We start from the raw sequence: 20,764 nt of genomic DNA on the forward strand, positions 1-20,764 counted from the left end.
CAGATTTCAGAAGTGACTAAAGAATCCCTAGTGATGTCTAGATTTTTAGTAAACTCAAAATGCAATATATAAATTATATTTTTGACTGCATGGTGGTGTCAGTGCTCCTGACCCCTATATGTTGCAATATATGAATATGGGACCATTTTCTGCCACTGCACGCTTTATCTGTCATACCAAACAGGAAAGAAGAAAGCAATCACCTCAGGCAGACCAGGCTGCATATACAGTTGCTGGAAGACTGCATTCATGTAACACGTAGCACCGCCATTCCTCAGCCCCACAAACCCTGAGCTGGACCTGCTATCCACAGGGGGAAGATACTAGAAGAGAGAGGAGTAGGAACAGTAGAGAGAGAATTAGTGTATCTGTCACCAGTCCATTTTCACCATGGTTATCTGAGATGTCTGAAAGGGAAAAGAGATATACCCACAGATTTATCCATCCAGTGGCTTAGGAGTCACGCTAACAAAACCTATGTTCTGGAAGTACCTCCGCAGATGCTAAATAATACTAATACCTCAATGCTCCTTTTCCATTCATAAAGTACCTAACACGTCATGTTTGTTTGTTTGCCCATCTAGTAGTCACGCATTCTGTCACTTGATTACCACTCAACAAACATTTATTAAGAACCTACTGGGTGCCAGCACCGTGCCAGGGATTATGTCTTGAGGGGCTCACAGCCCGCTCGATTACAGAGACATCAAGCAAGTAAACAGATCTACTTACAAAACTGAGGTAGCACTCTGCACAAATGGAATAGGGTTCTATGCAGTGTTTACTCTGTAGATTCCTGACCAATCTGGATGGTCAAGGAAGCCTCATATTCCCTCCCTTCCTTTTTAAGGAAGTAAGCTTCTTCTGTGGAACCACTGCTAATCAGCATACAGTTAAAGGAACAGGTAAATACGCTAGCATTTCACTTAAAGATGCTTTGTCCTAACACAGATCCCATTACAATGCTTTTCTGGCTAGAAATAATCTAGAAAAGTCTTCCTGGATAAAGTTGAACACGGCACTTCTCAAAGTAGAAATGGATACGACACACCTTGAAATGCCACTTAAGCAGAATCTTGGTTCTAATGCCATGCCCAGAATCACCCATTCTGCATATATATTAAGTACCTGCATTATAACTAACCCACAAAACCCTGCAGGTCTTTTAGACCTCAAGGAATTGCTAAATATATTTTCCACTTACATTTGACATACACGTAGAGCAGGGTGATTTCTAAGATCTAATCAATACGGTAATGTATTTGTGGAGTCCAAAGCACAGATTTTTAAAAAGTTGCAAGATAAGAAAAACTCGTTCACGACAGTGCTAAAAAATAAGTATTTACGTGAGAAAAATGTTTTCTTCCTTATGCTGACATAATCCCTGACTTATGAAAAAAATAAAATTTCCATTTAAATCTGTCAAATAAACTATGTACAACTAAAGCACACGTTTTATAAACTAAATGTTTTGATACGAAAACAGTTTCCAATTTACATGCTCGCATTTCATTGTGCAAGTGCTATTTTCTCTGTCTAGAACACCTTCCTTTCCTGCCTAACCTGTATGCCGCACACGACTCAGCTCAGCTGTCCAAAAGGGTAGGCCTGGCTCCACAAGGTCCGTGGAGAACACAAAAGCGGCTCTCAAAGCGTCCTCCGGCTCCTGGTCTGCTGCTCCCCTCCTCTAGTTCCCAATGGATACTAAGCCGCTGCTTGGCTCCACAGCTCCGCCCACGTCCTTCTCATTGTGGAATCACCTTCCCACCAGCTTGTGAAGCTTTGGGAGTTCTCTTTCCAGCTTCATCCTTTCTAAGACGCCTTCTAAGACGCCGCCATCTGGTGGTAGAGTGCCCCTCGGCGAGGAGAGCCTTCAGGACATGACCCGGATCTTACAACCGATCACATTATATTGAAATTATCTGCCTGCGGGTCGAGTCTGTCTCTTCCACTCGACACCGACTTTCTAGAGGGCTGGAATCCTGTCTGCATTTTTGAGCTCCAAAAGCCCAACACACCTATTAGTGCATTCTAAACTCCAAAAACCTTAGCTGAATTTAAATGAATGTAGACTGCACTGTGACAGAGCCAATGTTCGAGAATGTATCTCCGTGGCCTGGCCCTGTACCACGCGCAGTTACTCAAAACATAGGCTGCAATGCTACTTCTTACCGAGAGTAATTATCAAGTGACTTAAAAATGTCTTCTCTTTAATTAGTAAAAAGGGTATCATTGAGTAATACAGTATTACCATGGTATGAAGTAATTTAGTAGATTATGCTTGATTAGAGTATGGGAACATGATAAGCAAAAGAATACTACTGACTTTCTTTGGGATTAGGGTAATGCAGACACAGGCTTCAAAGTTATACGTTTGATTGAGCATCCTAAACAAAATTCAAGTGTATCAAGGTCTAGGAAACTTACATCAAACTCCTTGGTGAGAGCAGGGTCAGGCTGATGATGCATGGAAAGCAGTTCTTTCGTGATAATTTGAAGATTTGCCGGGGAACTATCAGCCAGCATCACAAGGACTTCATAGGCTGCCAGTCGGCTATTCACTGTACTACACCTACAAACAAAAGATGCAAGTCAGTTCCAACAGTGAATAATCCACTTGAGTTGGTCATTAAACTAAATCAACATTTGAAATGAAAGTATCAGAGCCGCAATTCCTCAAACTGAGTTAATCAGGTCTGATGGCAGAGCTCTAGGAATCCAGCGGGACGTGTTTACTTAAAGGAAGAGGCCATGAATACAGGAGGAATGGTTATGGTTAAGAGCTACATATCTTCTTGGCCTAATAAAGTAGTGAAATGTCTCACTTAGGAGTCTAGAGTATTTTTATCTAAGGTTTGGATCAGCAAAAATGGAGGATAAAGAGTCTGAAACTTTTACCAAGGAAAACATGAGAATAACTCTCTCTCAAAGTAGGTAGCAAAGGAAGCTTTTTGTAGACATTGTCCTGAAATTCAAATATCTAAATGGCAGGAAAAGAAAGCTATGTGGATCAGAAGAGATACCCGTAAATGTTTTTTATATGTGTCTGGTGATAAAAAATTCTTTGAGGACACTAATCAACTTCATCTTGCCGAGAAAACGGAGACAGAAATACGTGGTTTGCCAAATTAATTTGTTTCAAATGACAATAAAAGGTAACTAGCAGGCAGTCTGCAGGAAACCAAAGGCTTCTGATAATTGTTCACGTTTAGAAGAAATCACTTTGGGGATGGACAGTAATTTCTCACTGTCACCTAGGCCAACCTTACATTACTGAGGAGATCACAGGTTAGGAAGGATACACAGAAAAGAGGACATCGAACCTCTGAGAGAAACATGTATGGGGTGCAGTGTGGGAGATGTGTTCACGAGGGGCTGTGGGGCTCTTAGATCAGCAATGGGCCAGGCCCTGAGGACAATGGCCAGCAGCTGGCCCTGTCCTTTGCCTCTTACTTGGACTTTTGGTTTGCAAAGGACAGGTAAAGAACGAATAGGAGGAACCGTACACACAGGCTAAGCATTACAAAATTCCTTTGTTAGTGTTAATAAGAATAAATGTCACTTGTGAAAATATTGTGTATTTTAAAGCTCTTTCTGGCATTAGGGTTCAGACGGGAAACAGCTGGAGTCACTGTGATAAGTGAGCCTCACTCAATGCACTGGGAGGGATGAAACAAAACACTGCCTTTTCTAATTAAGGCACTGTGTATGATTAAAAAACCCAACTCCTTGCTGATGGAGGTATTACTTTTAATAAATACAAGGAGGGTTCACGAATAAAAATTTCAATAAAACTGCTAAAGATTTATTTTCCCCGTTCACTGAAAACGGAGATACTCACGTATTTCTACTACTTTAATAAAAGACTCCCCACGGAGCCAGTGCCGGATCTTCCAGAACAAGACTGGGGCAGGGGTGAGATGGGAGCCAAAGCCGAGAGACACCCCAAGAGTTCTAATGAAGGCTGACTGCCTGAAACAGATTTTGCTAGTAAGGAAAGCTACATAGAGAAATACTCATACACGAAAAGATATCGCTTGAGATTCCATGAAATGTTGCTTCTTGTGCCTTGCTCGTTTCAACAACCACTGAAATTATACGGGAGTGTTTTTCACTGGTTAAATACCAAATCCCCAGTTTCTTCAGGATTATTCAGTTAAGTCTGGTTTTCGTAAGAATGGAGTAAGCTGGATTCAGAGCAAGGAAGATGGCAGCATGGGGCAGCCTCCTCCTATAGCTCCAGGAGCACCCAAGTAGGGTCAACATTCCAGAAAGATCTTTCAAATTTCTACCCATAAAAACTAATACAGTATTTGATTCTAAAATTACCACAATAAGTCACTAGCAGTTTTAATCGTCAGGACACAGGCAATACCCAGCAAACCACAAGGTTCATGCACTAAAAGCACCTATGCTTTCTTCCTAGAAGAAACTCAAGATTCAGAGCCTATTTACTCTAACTTTGGATTTAATTCTTCTGATCTCGGTTTGTCTTGGAATTTGCTACCGACCAAATTAAGCACATTATTTACTACTTACTCTTCTTATTTGATGGTAATAATGGCACCAGCATCCTTGCCCAGCACTCACTGTGTGCCAGGCAGGCTTATCCTGAGCCCCTTTACATGCATTTCTTCATAGGGTGGATAATATCTTATAACTACACACACTCACAAGATGGAAACAAACTCCAAGTTAAGAAAAGCTTTTTGGACTAAAGTTTCGAATTAGAATTTTTACCAAAACTGAACACAACGTGCATTTTCCATACTTTGGATGAAAGTCCTGTTGACTGATGGCGGCACTGCCAGCTGGAGAATGACTATTTAAAATAATTCTAGAAGCTCGGAAAAGGAAGTCATCTAACAATGGTTTAATGAGTGATGAACCTGGAATAGAGCATAATATTCATGTTGAGGATGAACACATTTTAATTCAAAGACTCTGTTTTTGTACTTTCATATCAGAGCAGCAAAGGCACCCAATGGCAGGGCATTCAATTTAATTTGATGCTTATTTTTTGAGCACTTATAACACATGGCAAAGGTCTGTGGGGCAGAGGGGTGGGGATGGGTGGAAGGGTCAGGGGACAGGGAACAAAGACAAGTGAGGGTACCTTCCTTTATGAGCTGACAATGGAGTGAAAGAAGTCACGCTTTCACTTTGGAAACACAAATGCCAAGAACACGGGGCAGAACGGTCCGAGTGAACACTTCATTCTTACTTTGGGCATAGGGGAGTCCACAGGAGGGTTTCTGAAACTTTTAAAATCCTGCCTTCCTTAGGTAAAGTGATGTACCCTTCTTAGCCTGGTGTAGAATCACTCTTTTCTATGTATCCCCAGTAGCCAAGAAGATTTTTATAGAGCTTAGTTCATGTGATAAAAGTGGTAATTAATGTTTTGACTTGTTTTCTGAATGTACCTTCTAATACCGAATATGCCCTGACAAATTATACATGTACCCCAGGACATTCATATGTACCCCACGAGGCAGGGGGTAGTGGCTGGGGGCTGCCTCCCAGATGAGAATTACCCTTAAAAGAGGTAAGATCTATAATAGATAATATTTTATGAGGTACGTAACAGCAAGAAGAGAAAACCCTATTGTGAACTGTAAGTTTTACTTGGTATTAAGTTATGTGGACCAACCGTTTTGAACGCTATCAGCTTCTTCATATGGTTTAATGACACAGGTAGAATACGCCTGAAGTCTGTTAGCCACTAAAATTCCAGACAATCTCATACTACCTGAAGGGTCAATTTTCTACAGAGCACTGAGCACTTATCCTATTCTCCTAATTACAAACACTGCTACGGCAAGGACTGAGAAGGGAGGTGTTCTGCCGCGTGGTAAAGAGGAAGCAATAATTACCAAGCATTTCCTTCTCTGCCCCGCACAGTGAAAGAAGGGTCTTAATGAGCCGTAGGTGTCCTGCCAATAAGATGTTGTCTGCTTCACTGGTCTCACATTCAGCCGTGCGATTAGGCTCAAAGTTATCCAGCCACGTGATCTCATCTTCGAGCATGGTAGCCGGGCTGATTCTTAACTGCTCCATTTCTGAGGCTAAGAAGGAAAAAAAAAAAAAAAAAAAAAAAATCCATTTCAAAGAAAAGAAAAAAGGATTTCCCTTCATGGAGTCCAAATCCTGAATTAAAGCAGGCGAAGTCAAGTCCCACCCTTCCATTCTGGCGATCTGAGAAAGCTGTCACTAATCAACAGTGGGCTGCATCTGCTGCCTCAGAGGAACGTGACGGCTCCGCACACTCACTCCTTCCCCCCCACTCTCTCAGTCCTAAGCCACACATGTATTGAGGGCCCCTCTGCGTGGGTCAGTGGGCCATACGCCGAGGATGGAAGACGAAGGGGCTAATCTTGCTCCAAAGAAGCTCCTGGTCCAGGCGGTGTCAGCAGGTGCCCCCTGGGAGCACACCCTTCTAGAGAAGGCAGGGATGGAGGGTACGAAGACAGCCAAGGCTCCCACCGCATCACCTAGGCCAAGGGGGTCCCGCAAAGGAGACAGAGGTCCGCAGCACAGCAGCAGAGCTCAGGTATCCAAATAGTGCCCCAAACCCCGAGAACCACCCTGCTCTACTGTAGTAAGTTACCTTACTTTCTTGTAAGCAAGGATTAAAGCAAGGTTCCATACTGGAAGATGGGACTGGGAAGGAGAAGAAGACGGACCGTGCTCTCCTCCCACTGCACTGCAGCCACAAGCGGTAGGGCCCCACAGCATCAGGTGAAAAGGAATACTTCAGGGTCAGAGCGGAACCGGCACTGCATCTGAATCCACTTATTTACAAAATGAGGCTAACACCTACACTCAGGGTGCTAGGTATGAAGTGCCTAGTACAGGAACTGGCATATACAAAATACTCCCCAAATGGCAAACATCGCTTGTTTCCAGACATATTCCCACTCTGCCCTCAACATCCCGATAAGGGATGCTGGATCCCTCATTAGTCACTCGATGACCACAGGGAAGGCCTATGTTAATAGCTTGCTCATGCCTTCTGAAGTTGTATGTATCATGTATACAGCCAACTCACGATTCCAGTCCTCGAGAAGCAAAGCAGAACACCCACCCTCTCCGAGTCCAAACCAGAGAGCAAACCTTGCCAGTGGCCTGGCAGAAGAATGTGGCATTCAGCTGGACTGTTAGATGGACATGTCACCCGTTCACTTCTCTGGATGACAGATACAACAGGTCTGACCCCCGCATCGAGACATCCACTCAGACTACATTATCTCAGGCTCCAACACAACCTTTTCACTGTCCTGCTCAGAGCACCGTGTCTCCCACTTTCAAGAGACACTTTCGGGAAACTGATGAAGGCATCTGCCTTGGAGACATTTCCTGAGGCTTACTAATGACTACGTCTTCACGTGTGCATTACACGAAGACCTCTGCACCAAGTGTCTCTCAGATTTAAGTGCTGGCAAAAAGATCTGTTTCTTTTGAGAAACCACTCGGTTTTCTTCCTTTTTCACCTCTGTCCCCCAGCAAACCTCACAAGCAAATTCTGACTGTGGAGGTTGACAGCCAGCATACGTGCAAGGTATTTCTTGTAACCGCCCGGTGCTGACATTCTTTTCCAGTTAATGTTTCCAATCAGTACTTTTGTTCGGCCCGATTTTTACTTTACTTATTTTCTGTAAGATGAGGCAAATCTTTTATGTAAAGAGTGGAAAATAAACTAACAGACTCTTGATTTAAACAACTAAAATTTACACAGAGCATCCCGACATACATTCATGTTATATAAAAGTACAATCAAAATCCAAATGCTCTAACACTAAAATTTCTAACAATACTTCAATCACCTGACACAAAATAATTAACTGGCTTCTATCACTCATTTCTATTATTATCAATATACCTCAACAGAGATTCTCTCCTTCCTTCAATGATCAGCCTTTAAAATGGTCAGAATTCACTATGCTAGAGAGAAAAGATTCTTCCTAATAGTTCTGTATCAGTGTAATTATTACTATTTTTTTCTTCAAAGAAGAAAGTAATTTTATTCAGTATCAACATGTTTTCCAGTCATTCTTTTTTCTTTTTTAAATATAATTTATTGTCCAATTGGCTAACATACAGCGCGTAAAGAGTGCCCTTGGTTTCCAGGGTAGGTTCCCGTGGTTCATCGCTTACGTGCAACACCCAGTGCTCATCCCAAAAAGTGCCCTCCTCAAGGCCCATCACCCACTTTCCCCTCTTCCGCACCACCACCCCCCGCCCCATATCAGCATAATTAAAACACGTGTCTTTGACAATTTTTAAAACCAACAAATCTTCTCAACACATTAATGGTTACATATATAATTGGAGAACAGAGAACTGGTATATGGGTTTGCATGCTATTTTCAAGAAAATAAAACTCAACTTCGAACAGTGATTATAATCTCATTTTTATCTAAGATACACTCAGTCAGATTCAGAAATGTCCATTTGGCTCTCTTTTCTACTCTTCCCTCTCCCCTCCCCCTACATGAATCAAAGTTAGACATTTACTTACTTGTCAGATCATCTAATAATTGGCACCTTAGATCAAAATACTCCATACACTGAGATAGTAGTCTAAAAAAAGATAAGATTTCAAGTATTAAAAAATGTCAGATTTTGAAATAAAAAGCATCTCCCTTGTAAGAAAAGGCTCATAAAACAGCTGAACAAGGGAATTTTCCTAAGCATGAAATAACCGCTTTTACATGAATTCAACTTCCATATCTTAGCAAGAAATACATTCGTGACTTTGCTGATACAGATACACTATAGAAATTACAGTGTAAAGAGGGGAAACAGTATTACTAAGTCTCACATTTTGTGATGATATACAGGCTGACTGCACACATAATGCACAGATTACACTCATTCATTCAAATAGCAACCGACACTGACTAGGCACCACTATATGCTTGCAACTGTTTTAGAAGAGCTGACAAAGAACAAAAAAGACAGTCAACACATTAGAAAATACATATGTCAAAAGGTGATATTAAGAAGGCAAACAGAGTGCAGTAAGAGAAAAAACAGAAGGTAAATTCTTTTATCCAGGGTGGTCAGTGAAGCTTCTCTGTCATTATCTCAGGAAAGAGCACAAGTTTTAAAGTCAGGCGACCTTGGTTCGAATCCTGGCTCCACCACTTACAGTTGGGTGTCTAGGGACAATGTGTCTGGTTTCTAATTTCTAAAATGCTTGTTAGAGCGTTGGAAATAAACATGCACACACACACACACACACACACACACACACACACACACACACACACACACAAAAGGCTCAAGAATGCACTAATGATGAGAAAAGATAATGAACCGAGAAATACGATGATTAAAGAGACAATAAGACTGTCAAACTCATTTGTCCATTGTGAGCATTACAGGATGACTATATGCAATGAACCTGGCCTGCTGCGCGGCACATAGACCACAGAAAGAGCTATTGCCGTCATCACTGTTAAGGAAAACATGTATCAAACACGGCCATTACAGTAAGTTGTGAAACACCATTTCAAATTATAAAAACATACAACTAAAGATTCAATTTTAGGTGAAGTTAAATGCTCTACATCCAAGAGATTCTTTGAGAAGGTATGTTAAAACCTCATCCAACGCTTTCTTTCTTTCCTGAGTTTTGAGAAATTTAATATCAAATCAAACTCTTAAATTTAAGTTCTATTAAATAATCTGAGTCTTACAAAAAGCACAGGTGCAATAGCTCACTTCTTAAAAAATGGCTTATGCAGAGGTACAATTCTCGGTTTGTGGATGACGTGATCCTATATGTGGAAAACCCCAGAGTCCACACAGAAAGATTTAGAGTTCATCAGTAAATGCAGCAAGAGACAAAATCGTGACACGAAAATCAGGTCTGCTTCCATACGCAACAATGGAGAATATGAAAAAGGAAACAATTCCATTTACAAAAGCAACAATAAGAGTAAAGTACTTAGGCATCCACTTAGCAAAGGAAGCGAAAGGCTCGCACGGTGAAGAGGACAAACAACGGTGGAAGAATTCGACAATGCTACAGCAATGAAGCCATGTGATACTGGCACGGAGATACACACAGGTCAATGGAAGAGAAACGAAGAGCCAATCAATCAGTCAGCAAGCCAGCAGTCGAATGATTTTTCATCAGTTGTCAAAACCATTCAATGGGAGAAAGGTGCCGTGACAACTGGACTACCCACATGGAAAAGAATGAAGGCGGGCACCTTATGTTACACACAGAATTTAGCTCGAATAGATCGAACAAGTAAGCATAAGAGTGAAAACTAAAAACCTCAGAAGAAAACACAGAGGGAAAACTTTGTGACAGTGGATTTGGTGATCATTTCTTGGATGCAGTGCCAAAAGCACAGGCAACAAAAGAAAGAACAGATAAAGGAAATATTTTTCAGTGTTAATTAGAAATGAAACCCTAACTAACACACGCTATGACATGGAGGAACCTCGGAAACAGGAGAATGGATGGAGGGGGAATGAGCGGGAGTTACTGTTTTATGGATACAGAGTTTCAGTTTGGGATGATGAGAAAGTTCTGGGAACAGACAGCGGGGACAGCTGCGCAACAATGTGTATGTACTTAACGTCACTGAATTACAGACTTAAAAATCAGTAAAATGATCAATTGTATGTATGTTTTGCTGCAGTAAAAAGAAAAAAATCTAGCAAATCGAAAAACAAAAAAACACAAAACAACCCACCTATATTTGTTTTGGAACCGTCTCTTCGTGTCTTTTGCCCATTTTTCAATTTGGCTGTTGGGTCATTTGTTTAGTGATTTCTAACAGCTTTTTATATACATTATGAAAATTAGCTTCTTGTCTGTCATGTTACAAATCTATACAGCCAGTCGGTCAACTGACTTTTGGATTTATGGTATTAGTTTCCCACACAGAGTATTTTAGTTTCTATGGAGTCAAGTTTATTAGTCTTTCCTTCAACGGCTTCCTTAATGGGCGGAAGGTTTTAGTTTAGGATGATGAAAAAGTTCTAGAAGCGGCTGGTGGAGATGATTGCCATAATAATGAGAATATACTTAATGCTACTGAACTGTATGCTTCCAAAGACCGAGTTTGGATCCAAATTTAGGGGTCTGGATCCTGAGCCACACTTAGGGGTTTGGAGTAGCTCTAACATTCCTTCCCTTCCAGGGCTCTAATTTGTAAAGCAGATACACAAAGCAAGTGGACACTGATTTCACAAATCTCAGTGGCACCTCATGAGCCCCACGGCAAGGGTTCTCTGGTGAAGCTAAGTTGGAGAAAGTGGAGGTCAGCATGGGATGCCCTCACCTCCCATCCTGGGCCTAGCCCGGGGCAGCCTTGCATGCGGGCTGGCCCACTGAGGGACAGTGGGGCAGGAAGAACAGACTTACTCGAGCTGCTCTATCAGCCTGGACCGCAGATTCCCTCCGTGCCCAGGCTCATGTAAAACCAGGGAAGAAAGCCAGAAGGATGCCTCAGCTATATCTGGACATGGAGTCAGGAAGTACGCTGCTCTGAGAGAGGGATGCATGCAAGGACGTGAGGAGTCGGACCTTCAAACAGCGATCGGGCTCCAATAATTTCAGCCTCTCGCCAACCAGCTTTCAGAAAGAAAGCTCCTCTTTCTCTTGAGGGTGGTGGACCAGCTGGGGTGGAGGTGAGAATGGGAAGTAATTCAAGGGGAAGAAGGCCTGGTATTGTTTCTTCTGACTCTCCTGTCCTGAATGGGGATAATAAGAATGGAAATAATACCCTCTCTCGGGGCACAAAGGGTACAAGAGGAAAGGAGAAATTCTTTTGTCATCTGAGTAATGCACTGTGGACCTCAGCAGGGGGCAGCATGCAAATCATGATTCTCTTTCTGCATGACGTGAGCTTTTTCATCTTGATTACATACCTCTGATTGACTCCTCTCATTATACTAGTTGGGGACCAGAGAGGTAGCTGGGCTGTGAGAATCACACCTAGGAGAAACTGGTTTGGCTTCTGGACATCTGGATGAGCTGAAGTATCTGTCTGACTAAGAGTGTATAGTTGATCACAGGCAGCACGGCGAATCTGAAATTACATCGTGAGTGGCAAAGGACATACACCAACCGACACTTAGACACTGCTTACAAAAGGATTTTCCTCCAAAGTCCATGACCTGAAGGATACTATAAGGGTGTGAACGGTTTAATCACTAATGGTAAAGTTGACATTAAATACCCTAGGGCTGATTAAAAACAAATGCAGTCTGAGAACGGATTTCCCAAAGTATTCTTCTCTCCTACGCCAATCAATAGTTTTATAATTTGATAAAAATGAAAATAAGAAAACTCTTCAAGTGTTTCCAAGTGAATTTTCAAGGCCATACAAGAAAATCAGAATGAGAAAATCCAGTGAAAGTTCACGGCTTGCAGCTGGTCTTTCTTGTGACCAACACGCTGACCCTGAACGCCAGCGGCGGATGCTCAACGCCGCCGTAACGTTTTGTTTGTTACAAACACCCACAACTGACCCTGGCACTAGTCTCTGAACTTCTGAATATGGAATAGAAGGGAGGGCAGAGAGTCCAAATGTTACTCTGCTCTCAGAGTGGTCCCCGCCCCCTTCGGAGGACTTCCTGAGAGGGCTAAATGCCATTCCTCTGTACTCCACGCAGGGTCACAGGTCTCCAAAGGGCCCTCGACAGAGCAGGACCAAGGGGATTTTTTAGTATGGTCAAAATTCTTACCTCAGCACTTGGTGATCCAAGCAGAATATCAATGATAAAATCGGCAACACAGGGCAAGTTATAGAAAGATGCTAACGATAAGAATAAGGAGAATCGGGGGTGGGAAACAAGTCAGCAAATGCATTTTCAAAATTCTGAAAAATTTATGCTTAACTACAGAAGAATTTCGTCTCTTCTTCTACATGGAATCGAATTCAGTACTGCCCATAACTGCCTCCACACGTCTGAGTTTCCCCTCGAGAGACTCTTGGTCATCTCTGTACCTGCGCATTTCAGCACGGTGTCTCGTACATAATGGTTATAAATATATCTCGCCTTGATAAACTATCAATACCTGTAACTATAAAATGTACCCTACCATACAACTACAAATGATAAAAAAGCTTGAAGGGAAGTTGTAATTCTTTCATTTTGATTTGAGAATATCACTAAAATAATGATAGGAAAATTGATCTACGATTATGGCATTTGCTCAAAAGCATTTCATAATGACTTATACTTCCTATATATGTCTTCAAAAGCATTCTTGCTCAAACTAACCATTTGGACACTACTTACCGTTCTATAAATGTCTAAGTTTTTTCTAGCTTTACCTTGAGTGTCTTATACAAAGAGGTTGGATATTCTACTAAACACATCATGATCAATTCTACACAACAGGCAGTCTGAATTGGTAATAGAAGGGAAGAACAGGACACCTATGGGCTGGTACAATTTTTAAAAGTGGAGCTATTAAGACTTTGTTGCTGAATAAATATTTATTGAGGGCCTACTACATACTGGGCAGTATTTGGGTGTGAGAGATTCACTAGGGAACAAAGTGGACAAAAGTCTCTGTGGAGCTTACAGTCCAGATGGGGAAGGGATGATGACGATAAACATAGTAAGTAAACAAATTATATTCTATGCTATAAAACAGTAAGCGATAAAGAAGAAACAAGGTAAGGGGTTTAGGTAGTGCTGGGATGAGGGGAGGGTTGTGACTTCGTTAAAAAGGCGGGCAGAGAACAACATGTCACTAAGTAGGTGAGGTTAAGCACACTTGCAGGAAATGAGGAAGAGAGAGCCACGTGGCAAAGATGGGGGAAGAACACACCAGGAAGAGGGAACAGCCGGTGCGAGGGTCCTGAGGCAGGAACGTGCCTGGAGTGCTGGGGAACAGCCAGGACGCCGGGTGGCCAAAGCACAGAGAGTGAGGGGAGAGCAGTAGACGGTGAAGGCACAGAGGCATCAAAGGGGTGGACTCTGTCTGGCCTCGAATGCCTTAGTAATTGAGATTTGGCTTTTACTCAGTGCGACCTGAGAAGCCGCTGCCAGGTTTTCAACAGAGGAATGATACAATCTGACTTACATGGTAGGAGGTCCACTCTGGTTACTGTGTGGAGAGTAAACTGCAAGGGTAGAAGCAGGGAGATTAGTGAAGGTGCTACTGCTATAATCCAAGCAAGGGGTGATGCTGGATCAGAGGGTTGTGACAGTGACAGTGGTACCAGAGGGTGGAATCTAGACACAGTTGGAAGGAGAATGTGCTGACACATTAGAAATGGGTGTGAAAAAGGAAATCAAGGATGACTGCAAGGTTTCTGGCCAGAGCAAGTGAAAGAATGAAGTCACTATTAACTAAGCTGGTAAATGTGTGTGATACGGGCCAGCTGAGCATTTCAGCTGTGGAACCGTCAAGCCTGGGAAGTCTACCTAAGAGCCCAGTGGAGGGGTCGGGGCAGTGGTCCAGGCCAGAGCTCCAAATTCAGACATTATCTGCATCTAGAAGGAGTTTGGGGCTGTGACAGTGGATGAGATCATGGGGAGAAGGGGCACAGACAGAGAAGAGAGTGTGATGAGAACACCCTGCGGTGTTCTAACGTTAAAGTAGGATCAATAACAGCCCCAGTCTGCCAAAGCCCACAAATGAAGATGAAAAGGCAAATCTGAAGTTTCGTGACTTTGACTACTAGAGTCATCATCAGTTTAGAGACTGATATGTAATTCTAGTTCTGTGGTTCATGGGCTATAAATGTGGGTTGTCTTAATTCCTCAACTAGACAGTAAGCTCCTGGAGGGCAGGCATAGTGCCCTTTCAACACCTACTGTGGAACCCTGCTTACAGAAGGTACTCAATAAATACTTATTCAGAATCTAACTACTCTAAGCACTATTCTTACTTATTCCACCTGCCAACTTTCCCCCCTTTTCCATTTCTATTAGTATGACCTTATCTATGAAGGCCAACAGAAACCTGGCCTTTCCCTAAAAGAGATGAAGGGAAAACAAGCCTCCTGCATACCCAGTTGCTGGCTCCGAAGCTGCAGGCACGTGACAAGAAGAGAGAGAGCCTCCCCGGCGATCAGGGAGTCTTTGGTGGACACAGACTGCTGGCGCACGCAGATGCCTGCGTGCAGGGCTGCTGGGTCCCCTTCGCTCCCAGAGCTGCAATTGCTTCCTGGGAAGAGGCAAGCAGGAGGTTACCGCGGACCCCACAGGACCCTCACGGCACCCTAACATCCTTTTAATGCGCCCCAGGAGCCTCAAGTGAAATTAAAGGGTGCAAAGAGGCAATCTGACATTTTGGTCTAGGAAACAAGAGACACTTAATCACTTTATCTGACCCTGACTGCTTTAAAACACATCTGGAGGCACTCAAAATATGCACTTATGGGGCGAAACTCATTTGAGGTGACAGAAGGGAGAACGGTGCAGTTTGGAAGGCATGAGAGAGTCTTGTGGGGATGTTAGAAATGTTCCTCATCCTGATCTAGATGGGTTATCTGTACAGAAAAATCCCAAAAAGCATGTACATTTAACATTTCTGCACTTCACTGTAAGAATGCCATACGTTTTTGAAACTTTTTTTATACTGAGGTACACACACACACACACACACACACACACACACACACACACACAAACTGAAGAGGGAAACCAAATGAAGCTGAGAAATAAAGCTATTTATAAAAGCGTAGCAGAAAATAACCAGCCAAATCAAGAAAATGACTTTCCCAGGTAGGAATTCTAGATGCGTTTTTATTACAGCCACCATTATTCGTCTCTTGGCACTTTTACAACCCTCAGTGAGCTAAAAACTCTGCTTGGTTTGGTTTCCCCACTTACTCTCTGTGTACCAATGCTTGTTTTCTTCGATGAAGTATGGCACAAGTTCAGTAATGTGCACAAGTCTTAAGTGCACAGCTTCATGGGTTTTTTACTCATGTTCAAAAGCAAGAGAAAAGGCTTTCTTCTCGTGACTCTGAACAAGCCTATGCATAGGTTACTCTTACAGCTTCTTTCTTGCCCAACGAGCTCATTACTCTGTCCTTTTAAATCAGTACCTGAGCTGCTGAGTCTGTTTCGAATTCCAGCAGGAAACAGAGAATTGCTTTCTTTAATTGGCTGGCTACTCCCAACGAGGTCCAGTCGTCCTGCAGCCGCAGCCCATGACAACCTCATGAAACAAGCCACAGTAGACGTGAAGTCACTTACTTCCATTGTCTAAAGAAGTATGGAAAGAGTCATGAGAAAAGGTAGTACTGGAACATGATTATTCTACTGACTTCCAGAACCTTCTCACTGGTCTCAGTTTTGTGAGACTCTTTTCCGCCAAGATCATCCAGAAGGACAGCCTTTCTCATGCTTCCATACTGTTCAAAGACTTTCAGTATCTCTCTGCTACCTGTAACACAGAGACTGATCTCCACGCTCAGGCTTTCAGACACCTGCCACTCTCCTCTCCCACACTACTGTGTGAACGACCCCGTGGCCTTCCCTACAAGCTCTGTTCTGTCTCTCTACCTCTGCTCACACCTGCCCTCCTGCTGGAACAATTCTCCATGCTTCGCCATCTGTAATCTCTCCTATCTTTGAGGCCTAACACCAATGCCACCTGCTATGTAAAATCATCCATGACAGCCACGGGTGAAGGCGATTACTGTTCTTATTCTGAAGGCCTGCAAATGTTATGCCCCTGCAGCACTCCCGCAACCCTTGATGGTTCCCGTCTTGAATTACAGTCATTTCTGCACTAGTGGTCTCTTTCTTGCTCACTGGAAGTTCCTTGAAGGCCATATTCATGTCAATAACTTCCTTCAAAGAGGAAAGACGCCACACTGCTTGAATGCACAGATCACTTACTTGTATCGCAACTCGCGCAGCAGGGATGATCTCCTCGACCCTGATAGAAGACCTGTCTGACACGGACAACTGTCGGTAGGAGGACTTCTCTGGGGTACCACACAAGGACATCTGCCTGCTTGTCTGCCGGCTGACGTTTCGGAATGGGCGAGAAGAAAGTGCTTCTATGCCATCTTTGGTGAGGTCTTCATCTAACAATGTGGGCATTGTTTGCCCAACAAGTAAGAATCTTCAAAGGAAACAAAAAGCTACATTTATTTGAGGTCATTTCATAACTACTCAAAATGATAGGGCTTGGGAAGAAAAATACTGCCTTGGGAGACTAGTAGGATGTATTTACCTACCTTGCAAGCTGTAGGCAGATGGAGTAAACTCCCTGCCTTGTTTCATAGTCTACTTCTGAGGGGATGGAATCCCTCTGCATGACATTTACAACCAAACTTAAAAGAAAACAAAAAGAAAAGGGCAGAATATGAAATAAAGACTTGTATTTTTTTCATAGGAAATTTTCTCTAAGTAATTTAATTGCTCATGTAAATGTTATCAATTACTTACAATTTCTACAAGGTCCTTACATACACATGGACCAGATATATTTTTAGCAATGATTTCCCATGACACCTATAACCCTCCTGGTCCCTTTAGCATTAGATTCCTGCTTAGCCAAAAGATAAAGCATTTGGATAGTCCTCCTTCTCGCTAACTGCTATGAGTTCACTGATTAACCGTTATCTTATTACTGGAACTAACAGTTAAAAAACATACCTGGGATTGGTGAACTCAATAAAGCTATCACATCCGCTACAATCTCTATTCCTATAAAAGCTTCCTAACTGTTCTTCCTGCTTCTACTCTTGACTCTCCACCCCCAAAATCTACTCTCAAAAGATCAGAGTGATCCTTTTAAAATATAAGTGAGATCATCACACTGCTTTGCACAAAATCCTCCACGGCCTCTGATTTCCTGCAGAGAAAAAAAGTCTTCAGGCGAACCTGTAAGATTCTACATAAGCTGACCTCTGGTATGTCTATAGCCTCATGTGTCCCTGTTCTGCCTCCTTCCCACTACCCCAACCACGCGGGACTGCTGGTCTCCAAAGGTACCAGGTCTGTTTCACGCAGGGGCACACACTGACTGCCCTTCTGGACGGCTCTCCCCCAGGGATCTCCAGGTCTCGTTTCCTCACCTCTTTCAGATGTTTGTAAAACATCACCCCATCAGTGACACCTTCCCTGATCACCCTACTGAAAATCACAACCCTGTCCGTCCCCTCTTGCTTGTCTCATTTTTGTCTACAGCTCTTCTCACCTCCCGACATATGCTTTTACCTTTATTTCTTTACTGTTCATCTCCCCCCTCTAGACGGTAAGCTTCACAAGGATGTGGACTTTGTCTTATCTGTTCACTGCTCTGCTCTCAGTGTTCAGAACAATGCCTGACATGGAGGTTAACTGACATACAAAACTAAGCCAGCAGTAAAACGCCTTCACGCCAGAGCTCTGTAAGCGGAAGTGAGTAATCAGAAACGAAGTGTTCACTGAGAACACCTCTGCGATTCTGAAAACAAATAAAGCTCCAAGCGGTAGGCCTTCCATACGCTTGGGGGTTCTTTCAAGCCCGTTCCCTTTAAGGTCTCGGCTCAGCCTCTTCCCCACAAGGCCTCCCACAGGAATTCCTTCAACGGTCCTCCGGCCTTCATGGCTTCCTCACCTGAGGAAACGGCAGGCCTGCTTCTTTCCAGAGCAGGAGAACTTGGCCCCAGGGATCATCCCTTTTCCTTTGGTCGTTCTTTTTAAGACAGCCTGCAAAGGCAACCTAGGCTTCCCCGAGGTAAAAGCAAGGCAGAAAAGCCAACTTTCCCCTCAGCTATTCTTCCCTTCCGGTCACTGTCACTGTCACCCCCTTCTCTGCTCACCATAAAGCAGCGGCCTGCAGTCTGACTCCACCTCCTGCCCTCATGCTCACCGCTGAACACTCGTGCCCTAACGCCACTCACACACCACGGGCCCCTCCATGTCTCCAATGCCGCTCTCCGCTCCCCTCGAGGGCATCGCGGCCAAAGCATGCACTTCACCTGACCAACCACGTCCGTCCCTCTTGATGTCCCGCGCCCTCCATCTCCTTCCACGCTTACTTCCCACACTGACCAAATGTTCACCATTCGCTCACTGTCCCAGGCTAGGAATCACAGGGCCGTTCCGAAATCTCCTCCGGTACTTCTAGTCATAAGACTTGCCCATGTTACCCAATAAATGTCAGTTACCGGCGCCCTACATTTACAACCTGTTACTCTGCTCTGGGCCACTGCCGCAGCTCCACAGGGCTCTCCCTGCCTCTACCTCTCCCACTTCTATTTACTCATCGTCCCCACTGCAGCCAAAGCGAGCGTTCCAGGCAATGCCTGGCTCTGAAACCTCCTGTGTTCCCCGGTCTAAAAGCTAAGGTTGAAGTTCCTCAGGGTGGCCCTACTTTACATACATCTCTCCTTCCGCCTGTGCTCGGGACCTCCCCAGGCTACCGTGGTTCCCAGGACAGGCCACGCACCTTAGTGCCTGTGCTCACCCCGTCCTCTCTGGCTTAGCGGGCCCTCTCGTCACGAGCCCCCTAGGGGATGACTGCTCACTTCTCAATTCCCAGCTCAAACGCCACGTTCTGTGAAGCGCTTCCTAATCTTATTATCCCATGAAAATTTAACCACTTAAGCACTATCTTCCATAACCTCTGCCCCCGCCCCCAAGGGCTTTCTATTAGCCTGTTTGGGGACGTACAATAACTGTTATTCTTTGCTAAAACCATGAACTGCTCTAGGGCAGGGATGAGATCTAAGTGATCTCTGCATCCCCAGCACGAGTGCCTCGTACAGCACTCGTACGTAAGAGCGTTACCAGGAATCACATTCACCCGGTGTGAAACAGAGGTGGGAATGAACAGAAACAGACCTGCTTCCTCTCTTCTTCAAGAATTTCCTCCACTACCAGAGGGAAGGAGATGTGCTGCTGCCGGTTCTCCAAAGAACCAAAAGTCACAGAATGAATTCAGGCGTTCCGGAGACTGAAACGTCACTCCTGATTATACCTCTCATGATGCTTCACATAATACCTTGTAGGCAGAAGCAAGGCCTGGCAGGAGAAACCAGCCACGATAACTACACCCGTTCTCTGCAACTTGTGTAACATCACAGTGAGACTAACCTCAACCCTCCTGCTTTGAGGAAGTTCTCACAGAAGGATTTCGCACAATTTCTTGCCATGTCATCATCAGCTGTTGGCATGAGTTTGGAGCTCAGAACCTTGAAAACAGATAAATACAATTAGTCATCCCAACATTTCCAGCAGAAACTACTCTTTCACTAAGTCAAAGAATCAGATAACTCGAGTCTGAGTCTCTTTAAGTGCTGCATGCTGTTCCCACCGCCCCCCCCCCCCCCCCAGAAGTATAAGGAGGCTAACGTGTCGCAATGGAAATATTCACATTTTCCAAGTTCTATTCGCTTGGCAAGAGAAATCTGTTTTGTTGAAGAAAGCTGGTGTGTTCTTTTCACGAAACCAGCAAAAGTGGATGTCTCAGGCTCTCAGCCTTAGATAAGAGCAGGGGCACCTGGGTGGCTCAGTCGGTTGAGCGTCCGACTTCGACTCAGGTCGTGATCTCACAGCTCATGAGTTCGAGCCCTGCTTCGGGCTCTGTGCTGAACGCAGAGCCTAGAGCCCACTTCAGATTCCGTGTGATAGGCTACATATGCTTTCGAAAAAGTATATAAAGTTTTATAAAATAGCCCATTCATTAAAAATGTTAGACGAGGGGCACCTGGGTGGCTCAGTCAGTTAAGCGTCCGACTCTAGATTTTGGCTCTGGTCATGATCTCACAGTTCATGGGACTGACCCCGAGTTGGGCTCTGCACTGGCAGTGCAGAGCCTGCTTGGGATTCT

At 43.9% G+C, this 20,764-nt stretch overlaps 1 protein-coding gene across 4 annotated transcripts in view; it reads right to left on the reverse strand.

The window, feature by feature from the left end:
• USP24 (ubiquitin specific peptidase 24) overlaps positions 1-20,764 on the reverse strand; it is a 143,885-nt gene that overhangs the window by 41,604 nt on the left and 81,517 nt on the right. For all 4 annotated transcript variants that reach the window (XM_086717077.1, XM_086717078.1, XM_086717076.1 and 1 more), the window contains 12 exons: positions 20,029-20,126; positions 17,181-17,276; positions 16,837-17,065; positions 16,038-16,197; positions 14,996-15,151; positions 12,712-12,782; positions 11,893-12,053; positions 8,519-8,580; positions 5,874-6,065; positions 4,772-4,889; positions 2,428-2,572; positions 204-323 (listed from right to left, as the gene is read on the reverse strand). In XM_086717077.1, coding sequence (XP_086573203.1) covers positions 204-323; positions 2,428-2,572; positions 4,772-4,889; positions 5,874-6,065; positions 8,519-8,580; positions 11,893-12,053; positions 12,712-12,782; positions 14,996-15,151; positions 16,038-16,197; positions 16,837-17,065; positions 17,181-17,276; positions 20,029-20,126 — 1,608 coding nt within the window. The remainder of the gene's footprint in view (positions 1-203; positions 324-2,427; positions 2,573-4,771; positions 4,890-5,873; positions 6,066-8,518; positions 8,581-11,892; positions 12,054-12,711; positions 12,783-14,995; positions 15,152-16,037; positions 16,198-16,836; positions 17,066-17,180; positions 17,277-20,028; positions 20,127-20,764) is intronic.

Source organism: Puma concolor, chromosome C1 (assembly GCF_028749965.1).
Source record: "Puma concolor isolate L17-30 chromosome C1, mPumCon1.1.hap2, whole genome shotgun sequence".
NCBI lineage: Eukaryota > Metazoa > Chordata > Mammalia > Carnivora > Felidae > Puma > Puma concolor.